The sequence below is a fragment of the Varanus komodoensis genome, unplaced genomic scaffold, assembly GCF_004798865.1.
Source record: "Varanus komodoensis strain SLA01 unplaced genomic scaffold, ASM479886v1 scaffold2, whole genome shotgun sequence".
Lineage (NCBI taxonomy): Eukaryota > Metazoa > Chordata > Lepidosauria > Squamata > Varanidae > Varanus > Varanus komodoensis.
In genome coordinates this window covers 9,298,194-9,310,676 of record NW_025335568.1, presented here as the reverse complement: position 1 = coordinate 9,310,676, position 12,483 = coordinate 9,298,194, and the positions used below count along the sequence as shown (strand labels likewise).

The 12,483-nt window shown below is 50.0% G+C and overlaps 1 protein-coding gene and 1 pseudogene across 1 annotated transcript in view; one reads left to right on the top strand and one right to left on the bottom strand.

Moving 5' to 3' along the window:
* The window catches only part of FRAS1 (Fraser extracellular matrix complex subunit 1), a 192,974-nt gene that overhangs the window by 18,010 nt on the left and 162,481 nt on the right, over positions 1 to 12,483 (bottom strand). The window contains exons 56-63 of the mRNA XM_044428485.1: positions 11,953 to 12,158; positions 11,287 to 11,443; positions 10,646 to 10,846; positions 8,407 to 8,594; positions 5,732 to 6,007; positions 3,472 to 3,704; positions 1,984 to 2,144; positions 494 to 708 (exon numbers count right to left, since the gene is read on the bottom strand). Of these exons, the coding sequence (XP_044284420.1) occupies positions 494 to 708; positions 1,984 to 2,144; positions 3,472 to 3,704; positions 5,732 to 6,007; positions 8,407 to 8,594; positions 10,646 to 10,846; positions 11,287 to 11,443; positions 11,953 to 12,158 (1,637 nt within the window). The remainder of the gene's footprint in view (positions 1 to 493; positions 709 to 1,983; positions 2,145 to 3,471; positions 3,705 to 5,731; positions 6,008 to 8,406; positions 8,595 to 10,645; positions 10,847 to 11,286; positions 11,444 to 11,952; positions 12,159 to 12,483) is intronic.
* Positions 7,413 to 7,749, top strand: LOC123023127 (annotated as a pseudogene).

Sequence of the window (12,483 nt, the reverse complement as noted above, 5' to 3'; positions counted from 1 at the left end):
ACAGATCTGCCAGACCTATAAGCCTCTTAAAGCTTCCATGCAGCCTGAAGGGCCTGATCACGCCTCATCTTGGAAGCTAAGCAGGATCAGGCCTGGTTGGAATATGGATGGGGGACTTCAATGTTGTGAACCACCCAGAGAGCTTCGGCTATGGGTGGTATAGAAATATAATTAATAATAATAATAATAATAAAGCCCATCTCTGTCTCCAGCCAGGCAGATGCACTGGAGTCCTGCGTCCCGGCCTCAGGATAGGTGGAATTAGAGCTCTGGGAAAGTCATGCACTTTTTATTTTTTTGGTCAGATGAAATCCATATAGTCTTACAACTGTTTCCTCTTACAAGGCATCCTGTACCTTCCCAGAAGTAAGCCTCGTGAGGACTACTCCCAGGGCCGCAGCCATAATGTTTCCTACTGAAGCCATGAGACGCAAGAGAAGATGTTCCCCAACTGAAAATTACCTGAGTTGTCCCCAAAACAAGGGAGTGTTACCTGGAAGTCTGCAGTGACTGACCCTCCACAGACATCAATTAATTCTGTCATGTCGTAGTAAGCATCAAACGTCCAAATGCAGCTCTTTAGGTTGAGATGTTTGTACAGCTGGAGGGTCTTCGGTTCCCTCACGCTGGGGTCAAACTGGTACGGTCGATCATAGCCAGGCCCACGGACAATGTCGTTGTAGGTCACTTGGTCTAAGAATCCACCTTCTGGATGGAAGCAAAGGAGACTTTTCCCATCCTGTACAGAAGCAACATCCTGCTGCTGCAAAACATTTCCCGCTTCAACAGGCAAATCAATGCATGCTTTTCACAGGGCCAAACAGCCCACTGAGCCATGGAGGTGTGGCGGGTCACCTTTTCTTGGCTGAGGGTCAACGGTGGGGAGGGTGAGGGACCAGTGTGTGTGACTTGCCCCTTTCCTCCCTTTCTGCCACCCGCTTTTCTCTCTCTCCCTCTCCCTTCCAGCCAGCAGGCTGCCAGAAACAGGAGATCCAAACTGACTGTGTGCAGAAGACTTTTGAAATTTGGCTGAAAGAAGGACAACTAAGGGCCCGACCACAGCATAGTACAGAATATATGTCCTAGCATGCTGCGGGAAGTGTCAAGCACTCCTGGATATCTCACCAGGGATCGGCTGTGTTGTGTTTTCCAGCATCCTTGGTTTATTGCTGGGAATTCAAAATCCCAGGCCCAACCTTGCTATCCTTAGAGAAAAAAGTCTACTGCAATTACAGGGCACACCACAAAGTTGCCTAGCAGTTGGAACGACTGGCCCACAAGCAGAAGTAGCATGCACTGGGAAACCAGGGGAAAAGGGAGGACAGGATGAGCTAAAGCAGACAGTGCAAGCCGGCTAGGGATAAGGCATCATTCGGTTAAGGCCGCTTAACAGGTCCCCCATGCGTCCTCCTGGCCATGTTTTGGAAAGGGAGCATGTGATGGGACATCCTATTCCGTTCTGAGTTAACAGCGGGAGTTTCAGAAATGGAGGCACGACAGTTGCCTGCTGTATTCTTGTCTGGAGCAGACCCAGAGGCCCCGGAACATTCCTGTCTCCAGATCTGACTGGATTCCAGTTTCTGCGGACCCTCCCCCTCTGCAGCACCGGAGGAAGCCGGCCACATTGGCATCATGGCTGCAACTTTCTCAGCATTTCCCCTCACTCCTAATTCCCAGCCCTGCCGCCTGCTTCTTATACCATCTTGCCCGATGAAGAGATCAGCAGAGCTCAAAATCTTGCATTTTCGTGACTCATCTTGCTCAATTTAAGGTTTTATGCTAATATGGATTGAAGTAAGGGCGATAATGCACTTTAACAGCTAAAGGAGCACCCTCTGTCATCTCACTGTCACACCACTAAATCCAGCTTTTAAAGTTACCGAACGGCATCTCTTTATCTGGGCTGGGCCTGCAAGAGGCCAGGAGAGAAATGGCTGAGGAACAAGTTTGTGCACCGGCACAGAGACGCCAGCCCTTGGTCACCTGAGATGCCTTTCAGGTCCTGGATGCTGACCAGGTTGGAACAGACGTGCTGGTGCCTGTAGATGGACTCCGACAGCAGGAAATGCAGATTGTGCAAAGGCATCGTGGAAATGAGGGGGAGCATCCCGTCCTGGTGCGGAATCTGTGCCGAGATGTGGATTCTGGAACGTCACAAAGAAGCAGGCATTGAAGAGGGCGAGGGGAACAAAAGGCACACGTGTTGCAGCTAGAGAACAAGGAGCGAGTTAGAACTGGATTCAGAAGGTGGAGCATCTGAACACAAGCTTTCGCTTAGCTGGTTTAATCCTCCTGGACTGATAGCCTTTGGACTGAGGACTTTGAGAGAGGAGCCCTTGGCCACTCCAAAGCCATTCCAAAAAGAGCCGGGCAAGGCAGACAGAACAAGAGGTGTTTCTGCCTCTGTCACGCCACCGTAAGACTTCCCACTTTACCAATTACTTTCGACCAGGAAGCCGTCTCAATACCTCTCCCTGCTGTGGACCGTATGGCCAGTGGAAAGAGCAGATCTCTGTTTTCCTTCCATCATTGTCATGCCCCTTTTTGCTTTTGTTTGTTCTGTTTTAACTTAGCGATTCCCCCCTGATTTTATGACCTTTTATTGCATGCGTTATGGATTGTTGTAACCTGCCCAGAGAGCTTTGGCTACAGAAATGAAGTAAGTAATAATGACACCAATAATTTTTCTCCCTTGCTGTTCCCCTTTGTGAGGATGCAGCAGGATTCCTTCTTCTCAAGGGTGTAGCTGGGCGTCTTGCACCCTCCCATGGGCCCAGGGATGCCTCCTCAGGGACCACGGCTGGCTCCTCCAATCCCATAAAAATCAACTGCCACCCTCCAGCAAAACCCAGAGTTAGGTCTGAGCATCCAGTGCCCTTCAGGCAGCGCAGACAACACTGATGGCAAGGTAGAGTCTGCGTTCACACTGCTGCAGGATCTTTTTGCTGGAAGTCTGTGTCTGCTGAAAGGGTGCAAAGGATGTGTGTGTTGGAGGAGAAATGTGCGTTCCCCAACATAACCGCACATGGAGATGAAGATAACCCCTCATATCCCTGAAGCGTCTTTTTTTCCTGGTGTGTTACTGCTTGCAAAAATCAGGTTTGCTTGAATTCGCATTTATCCTCAAGTTATCACCCCCCCCCCCCCCGGCTCCCGTTTGTTTTCAGCCACAGATCCCTTCGTTAGCCATGTGCTAATGTTCGAAGGTTTGGAAATGCCAATTTTAAAGCATGTAAACAACTGAGAACTGAGAATTAAAATTTCTCCCCCATGAACCTGCAGAAATAAAGCGGCATTTAGTAAATACCAGCACTTTTGTATTTGATATTACACAAAAAATGAAAGCATTTTCTCCCTGGTATATTCCAAAGAAAACTTTATCTGCTTGCTTTCGTCTTCCTGTAAAAATCAATGGGGAGCAGAATCTCCCTGAGCCCACCCCTCCATGCTCGGGGATCCCTGCCCCCTAACCTATTGGGGTGCTCCTTGCGCTTGACATCCAGATACTTCAGGGTGGCAATGAATGACTGCGCTTGGAAGCCCCGGGCTGTTCCGGCGACCACGGGCGTGTGGCAGATGGCGCTGTCCGTCCCGATGGTGACAATATTGCTCCTCAGCGGGGTGCCCGCATAACCGACCTTGTCCACGGCTTTGGCCACGCAGCGCACATGGAATCGCCGGCTGAAGTAAATGCTGTCCAGCACCTGGGATAAAAGAGAGGAGGATTCTGGGGGCCGGGCCAGCTCCAGCTTCCCCGGCCACGCAGCACTCACTGGGGCCCTCCCTCAAGGAGATGTCCTTCTGGCCACCAGCATCACCAGCTGCTGGTGCTCCTCCTCCTCCCTCTCACGATCACACCACACGGTTGCGGGAGAGCAGACAGGAGGCCACGGAGCAGGCCAGCAGCAAGAACAAGCTGGGTTCGGCCATGAAGAGGAGGAGGAGCGAGCCCGGAAGGCTCTCGCTGGGCTGTGAACCCCGGTAGGTACCTACCCAGTTGGATAAGGCTCAAACATCTCACCATGGCCTTCCGTTCTTTTTTTATTTATCTGCTAAGCTTCCACCAAGAGCACTGCCTGCCTCTCCCGCACTGGTCCTCACGCTGCCCTGGGCGTGTTCTCAGCTTGGCACGGTTGTCGCTCCCCGTCTTCTGGTAATTCGCGCTACATGTGACCGGCCTTTTACTGTGCTGCAGGAATCACTGTCGGCCATCTTTGCTCTCGACGGCTTAGGGCCCGGTTCTCTCAAGGAGCGCCTGCGCACATATATGCCTGCCCAGCCTTGGAGAGCAATGCAGGGGGCTCTCTTGCGTGAGCCCTCCCTTAGGGAGCTGAGCCGGGTGGCTGCCGCATTTGGAGGAGAGCCTTTTCCGCTGCTGCTCCCCACATCTGGAATGCTCTCCCTACACTCTCCGTAAGGAGATTTGCCTGGCGCCTCCTTTATACTCCTTTCAGCACCAGGCGAAGACCTACCTCTTTAAAAGACATTTTAATATTCATTAGTCACTATCTAACCTTCCACTTGTATTGTTTTTAATGTAACTTTATCTCGTTTTATGTTAATTTATGCCATTTTTTTATTGCTTTGCAAAGTATTTTTTCTGTTGTTAGCTACCTAGAGATGCCATAGCGAGACAGGCGGCATATAAATGTTTAAACAAAAAACAAAATATGTATTTTATATTAAATAAATAAATATTAATATTTATTTAAAGTCAGCACCCAGACAGGCAATTTCATTAATATTAATGAACTTTCAAGGGCCTGAAACAGTACCGCCAATGTATTAAAGTTAAGCCTCAAAATGTAAAGGGGAACAAGCAGGCAGCCTCGGGTCTATTCCAGTGGAAAAGGCCACCATGAAGAGGCCTGAGATCTCGCTGGGTTATTGACTGCCTCCGGCTGAGCGGCAGAGTGGACTGGCTCAGTACGCCAGAAAAGCCCCGTGTCAGTGCAGCAGTGGCCAAAATCACAGCAAAGTTAGTGGCAGGGCCAGTGCGCCCCCTCTCTGGAGAACGGTGACAAGAGCAGAGAGCACTTAAGCTGAGAAAAAAGATGAGAAGGGGAGAAAGGCTAGAGGTGGGTGGAATTTTGCCTGTCACGGTGAAAGTGGACAGGAGACATTTGTCGCCCTTTCTTGCTAGAGCCCATGAAGTCAATGGCTGTGCCATTCAGGAAGGCCTTGTTCACAGAATGCGCAGCTAAACTAGGGAATGCACTGCCGCAGGATGTTGCAACGGCCACCAATTTGACAGCTTGAAGAGGAGATGGGACAAATTCATAGAAGAGAAGGCCATCGATGGCTCCTAGCCCTGATCCAGTCCCAGAGACAGAAAGTCTATCCGCACAAGCTGGTGCTGCTGGACCCATGTTCTGCTTGGATGGCAGCTGTGAGAACAGCATGCTGGACCAGGTGGATCTGGGTCCAACGCAGCGGAATGACTCCTATGTTCCTAAGAGCAGGTGGTGAGATGGGATTCTGAAGACTATCTCCTCCCAACCCCTTCTGGGCAAACGAATCTGAAGCCACACGATCCCATCAGCTGCATCAAACCACCCATTCCCACACGTTTGGCTCCTTCTCTCGCTGACACCGAAGTTCACTATATGCAGTTCAATATGAGGAGTGCATAAACTTGGCGCTCCCCACCCCTCCACCTGCAATGGTAGGGTCTTGCAATGGTACGGTCCAACAAACGCCTCCACCATGTGATGCTGCCCATTGTACGCACCATGTGATTGACGCTGGTGAATGGGGTGTTGTCCGTAATGGTTTCAAAGGGGGACCTGGCTCCGTTCCCGTCGGTGGGGGTAGCCACCTCCCAGCTGAACTGTATGGAGGACTGGTTGATCCCAGCCTCGTCGCAGCGCTCCTTCATGGCAGAGTACTTGGGGAAGTGAGGATCGCACGGGGTCACACAGACCAATGGATAGCCCGGAGAGGGGGCCTTCTTCGCGCCTTCTTTGGTTTCTTCCTCGACGTGGTCATAGTCTGACAGCGAGACCACCTATGAGAGCAGAAGAGTCGAGGTGCTAGAGGAGGGCCCTGTCACAGGTACAGGAGGGACCCTCCTGCACCAGGCAAGGTTCAACCTTACCTGAAACCACAGAAGGACCCAAGCTGGATTAGACCAAAGGTCCATCTAGTGCAGGATACTGTTCACACAAAAACCAATGAGCTGCTCACAGGAAGCCCACCAGCCAGACTTGAGTACAACAGCACTCCTCCAACCCATGCTCCCCAGCGGCTGGAGAACATAAGCAAATGCATGATTGCCTTGGACACCGGAGGCAGCAGATGCCACCAAGCCCAGTAACCACTGATCGCTCCGTGGCAAAGCACCATTGCAATAAGTCTCAAGTTCAGTCCAGGTAGGTCTAGGAAAAGCACCTGCTTGAAACCCTGGAGAGCTGCTGCGTGCCAGTGCTGACTGTACTGGACTGGATGGACCAAGCATTTGAGGCAGCTCCCGAAGTTTCTCTATAGCCTTTTCCTCCATGAAACGTATTCCACAGTTTAGGTGTGAAGATGTCCTTCCAATCAGCCTCATGGGATGACCCCTTTGAGTTGTAGAATTATGACACAGGGAGAAAAAGCTCTCCCTTTCCCTCCCCATGTGTGGTTTTGTACAACTCTGCCGTGTCACCTTACAGGTGATGGCTCATACCTGAAATCCCTAAGCAGGTTGCTATGCGATTGCTCCATCTAAGGAAGTACAACGCAGAGCCTGAAGAGGTGCATTCTTACCATCTACTAAACCATTTCTCTTACTGGCCTAGGACCCTTTGTAACAAGTGTTAAACCTCAGACCTGCAGTTCATCCGGGGTCCAAATCACATCCTCTGATTTTCCCCTTATAGCCACACCCCTTTCCCCGGACTGTCAATCATTTGTGGACTTCCCTGCTTTGGTACATCCCCCCCAAAAGGTTAACATTCCTCTTCTAAAGACTTTGTCACTGGGATCAAGGGCCTTAAACGACAACAGACTGGTATTTTGGTCCTGACCCCCAAGCAGCCCCCAAGCTCTCCTCCAAACTGAATTCACCCCATGGATCACCCAGTGTGTGGGCAAGTCACCCAAGGTTTTGTTTGCTCTCAGCAGGAATATGTCAGCTCATTATGTGGGGTGAAATCTTTATGTCAGAAATCAGCAACCAGGGACCCTAAAGCCACATCTGGCCCCCAGGCAGGAATTTCAGCCGGTCCTCCAGCTGCAATAGAGATAAGCACGGAGGGCACGGTGACGACGGCAATGGCCCCCAGTGACAGTCCATTTGGGGAGGGTTTGTGGATCCAATCCGCTGCCTCCCATTCTACTGTCCATGTGGACTTTCCTTAAAGGCGGCAGCTGACCGGGGCTCCACTTTGGGCCAAGAGCCAGGAGCAATGCTGAAGCATGCAGCTTCTGCAATGGCTGGAGCCCCAAAGAAGACCACTGGTCTTGCAGCTGCATCTGAGACGCCACATGAGAACTTCAGAATACTCTATACAAACGTTCTTAATGCCCTGGAGAACGTTCCAAAAGATGCAGCGTATAGGAGGTATACAGAGAAAATGGTAAATGATCAGTTCCATATGATAAACACAGAACCTGATGTGGAAAAACTGGAAAATAAGATCAGTTGTGGACAGATAAGAAGAAGTTATTTCACGGGCGGAAAGTGAGCTCCATCTAGCCAGGAAAATGGTACGATGGGAGCCTTTAGTTGAAGAACCTCCAGCTGAGCAGTGGAAATGGCCAATATGATTGTCTTTATTTGTACTTCAGACTAGAAAAACATTTGATTAAATTTATGCTGGATACAACTCTTTAATGTTACGTATAAAGTTACTTACCTAAAAAAAAAAGAAAAGAAAAAAGAGCAATGATGAAGCCAAGAGATGCAGGATGGAATAGGGTGGGCCGGCTCTGGGGACAGGCAAATCATACCTCCATTTCAACCCAAAACTCCACATCAGTGTGCTTGGCAGAGTTGCCCGCCAGTCTGCATGCTCTTTGCCAAATATACACTCCTTTTTGTCAAGCATCAGATACACACATTTGTTCTGCTGTGTAATTTACCTCCAATTTGTGAGCTCATGTTTTCCTAAACCAGAGCCAACTGTACATCTCAGTCCCTCCCACAATCTCAGTGGGATAAAATCTACACATCTTGGCTTGTGTCTACACATGCAGCAGAATGAGGTGGTAGAGTCCTGAGACAGCAGAAAGGACTATACCACTTAAGGCTGCAGGTGGGTGATCTCTTCAGCCAAAAAAACCTACCTCCATGCAAGAAAAAATATAGCACGTCAGGGACAAAGGTTCCAGACTAGTTTGTTCTCTGCTGTGCTGGTTTTGTTCCTACTTTTATTTACATGTAAGAATCTGGCCTGAGCTGATTGTTCAAGATAAGCCACTTACAACAGGGGCAGCTGGTAAGATCAGGCTTCCAGAAGCTTCTTGGTCCAGAATGGTCACGACTGTGGTGGTGATCTCCCCCAGGACAGCTTCAATGGGATCATCCGGCCCCAACACCAGAGAAAAAGACTCATGCCATTCCCGGTCTTCGTTGGACATAATCTCCACCTTAAAGACAAGGTGGGACACACCTGCATGAACCGAAATGAAGAGGGAGGGTTGAGTTGAACCAGCCTGTCATTCGACGGGTCATCTCAGTGCTTCCATGAAGCGATGCTGAGGTCGGACCTACTAAACCATCTTGCTAAAAGCAAACACAGGTTTTATCTGAACCCCTCTGGCTGCAATGATTCGACCAACCAGACTTTTTTTTTTAATAGAGCATTCAAACTGATGGATTGCTTGGCAGATTTACTAACAAATGCCATGCAAGAATTAATGGTGCCTGTCTGACTTTAATAAAAATCTACGATCCGAAATATATCTCCAATATTCCTGCTTGGAGGCATGTCTACTTTGATGCTTTACAATACACACAGAACAGCTGATCCTGTGAGATTTTGCAATGGATTTTGACACTTTGGAAAAGAGCTAGTAAAACCCGTCAGACAAAGGGGTGCAGAATGGACTTTGGGAACAACTGGGGTGGAGAATGGCAGCAGCTGTGGGAAGAAAGAGGCCACTGGAAATAGGGGGGGCAGGGGGTAGTAAGGGGGGCAGGTGAGGCAGCTATGTGCAGATGAGCAGGAGGGGAAGGAGCAGGGGGAAAAATGTCACAGAACATGCAGGAAGGAAACAAGGGCGCTTCTTCCTGCTGGGACTGAGCACTCTTAAGGTCTGTGGTGTTTAAAGGAAAGATCCGAGAAGGTTGTTTGCTTTCCTGCTGAAATTAGGGGGACTTTTGAGGCAGGGGTGTTGGCCCTCAGGCCTTGAGGGCAGATTCAATCCTTTGGAGGTTCTTTGACAGTCTTGCTCCTCCCCCGGGCATTCATCATTTCCCAGCTTTTCCAAAGCTGGTTTCTTCATTTACAAAAGTTGAAATGCTTCTCCTAAGTTAGTTACTAGCAGTAAGAACCTTGAGTCAAAACATGCTTGCATCTTTTGCATTTCACCTTGCCTTTCAGCCTGCCCACCACTCAAACACAGCCCCAGAAAATTTGCCCCAGATTGAACGGAGTGCCCAAACCCTAACTGAAGAGGTCTAACTGCAGCAAGATCTTGCAGGGGGATTAGAGCAAGACAGCTCTGGGGCAAGAGAGCAGGTGGGAAGGAAGGGTTATAAGTGAGTCTGGAGATGGCTCAACTTCATACACTGATAAAATGTTGCTTTTCTTGTTATGTACCCTCAAGCTGTCTCCGACTTATGGTGACCCCATGAACACAAGTCCTTCAAAATGTCCTGCCCATGACAGCCCTGCTCAGCTCTTCTAAGTTCAAGGCTGGGGCTTCCTCGACGGAGTCTGTCCACCCATCCCCTGTTTGGCCTTCCTTCGCTTCTTCTGCCTTCCACTGTTCTCTCAGGGACTCTTGCCTTCGCATGATACATCCTACGTGGGACAGTCTCAGTTTCCCTATTTTTGCTTCAGGGCACGTTCTGGCTTGATTTTCTCCAGGACCCATTTGCTTGCCTTTCTGTCAGCCCAGGATATTCACAAAGCTCTCCTCCACCGCCATGTTGCACATGCCTCCGTTTTCTACCTGCCAACTTTCTTCACCATCCAGCTTTCGCATGGTGAGAGGGAACGCAAGAGTGTGGATGAACTTGGCCTTGGTCTCCAGTGCAACCAGATAAATCGTTAATTCTGTATCTGCTCGCACTTTTGACAGCACTTGCTCTATGGCTTTGGGCAGTGCCCTTCCATGCACTGCCCAGACAGCATGAGAAGTAAACGCAGCAAGTAAGTGACCACAAATACCATATTTTTCCATCTATAAGACACCCCCATGTATAGGATGCCCCCCACTTTTCCTACCCATCTCCAGCGAGCAAGCTGCTGCCGCTCCCCCCACAGCACCTTGCTGCCCCCCCCCCCCCCCCCCCCCCCCCGGCACGTGCAAGTCTCCCCCCACCAGCGTGCCCCCCATGTATAAGACGCACCTCCATTTCTAAGTAAATGTTTTTAAGAAAAAGCACGTCCTATACATGGAAAAATACGGTGCATTTTGTCAGTGAAGAATGCTTATTTTTACAAATCCAAATCCAAAGGAACTTCTTGTCCATCGCATGCACTCCGTGTCTTACCAGGGCTAAACTTGAGGACTCGACTTTTGGGATAGTAATCAATCCCAGACTGAGCTGATCCATCGCGTGTGCTGCATCGAACTTTGGAGGTCCGGTTCTGGTCCCCTCTCCGGATCACCTTGACATTCAGGAAAGCGACCCCCTCTGGTCCAGGAGGTTCATGGACTTGGTAGGCAGCTTCTTCGAACTCGATGGTGGGTGCTGCAGCCACGGAACAAGGAAGGGAAGAGCCCCGGGTCAGCCAGCCTTCTCTCCAGATGGGAACAATGCTTCGATTCCGGCTGCAGTTCTTCTGCACCTACTGACTTAGAAGTAAGCCTCCGGGAACTCACTGGAACGGTCTTATACATGTTCCTTTACTTCTGGGGGAACATGTATAAGACTGCACTGCCGAAATCACAGGCGTGTTTTGAGTGGCAAGACTTTGTTTTAACAAGATTAAATACAGATAACCAGCTATCTTAAAGACTGTGGATATTCTTGCAGGATGCAGGGACTTCTGAGGAGGGCGGCAGATTGCATTATCGTCCCTGTTTCTTAAAAAAGGGAAATTGTGGCACTTTAACCCTGTGAGCCCTGGTTCTACTATGGCAGTACATTTAAGGCTGATGCATCTTTCGATACCGGCCAAGTCCTCTTACCATCTTCATCGTTGGAGATCGTAATGGTAGCCATGCTGTTCTTCCCAATTGTAGCCCCGCTCCAGTGGTTTCCGAGAGGGTTGCTCAGGTGTACCTGGAACTTCTCCTCTGGCTCAAATGCAGAGTCATCATGAATAAAGACAGTGCAGTTTTTCACCTGGAACCAAGGATGCTAACCAGTCAAGGACTTTGAAGATAACAGGGGAAATTTATTCCTTGCCTGAAAACAAGGTGGCAGAAATGGCAGCTGGCATGGCTTGCGCCAGGCATTGGATGCATGTATAAGCCTCCTGATTCAGAGGCTTGCATGCATCAAGGGCAGAGGGCTTTGGATTGTGCCCTGAGCCAAGTACTCCTCACAGACCACCGGTGCCAACCCCCTTTTCTGTTGAAGGTTGCCTTCCCAAGAGAGAAAGCCATTGGAGGCTTCAGATTGGTAGGAGACAGGGCTGACTCAGCACTGGGTGGACCCAGGGCTGAGAAAAGGGGAGGGGCAGAGGGAGACCCCCTTCCTTCTCTCTTTCTGACACCCCCTTCTCTCCCTGCCTCTCTTTTCTTCCACACCTGCTAGGCTGTTGGGAAAGAGGCATTCATCCCAGAGGCGACGGGCTGCAGGCTGCCCACCCTGCCTTAGACAGGTGCTCTTTGCCAGCCAGATTCTCTCACCTTTTCCCCTTTCAGAAAAGTGACACGTGACTCCTCAGCGTTTCTTCTTTCCTCAAAGTCTTCCCTGACTCTTGCTGTCTGACTCTGGGTATAACACCTAACGGAGGACTCATAGCTTAAGTCTCCAGTACGGACTATAGGAATGCACAGGATCCTGTCCTTCTCTTTCACTGGGTAGACGTCTTTGCTAAATTTCATATGTGGAACTGCAGCGGGCACAAGAAGAAGAAGGACCATGGAGTCACTCCCGTGAGCCTGCAATCTGCTGAAGGAGCAGAGCCACGCTTGCCAAGGAGTCCACAGAGCCCATCAGATGGAACATCTGCTCTGGACAACTCAAGTTCAAAGTGCAGCTCAGCAGCCTGGCCCCCTCCCCATGTTGCCCCCTGGAACTGGTAATCCCAAGGCAGGCTTCCTCCGTGTCTGGATGCTGCACATCTGCATCACGACCTGCAGCCACTGATCAATTCATCCGTTGTGAATTCCTCTAATCCCCTTTAACGGGGACTGGGCATTATTTTCATATAACCC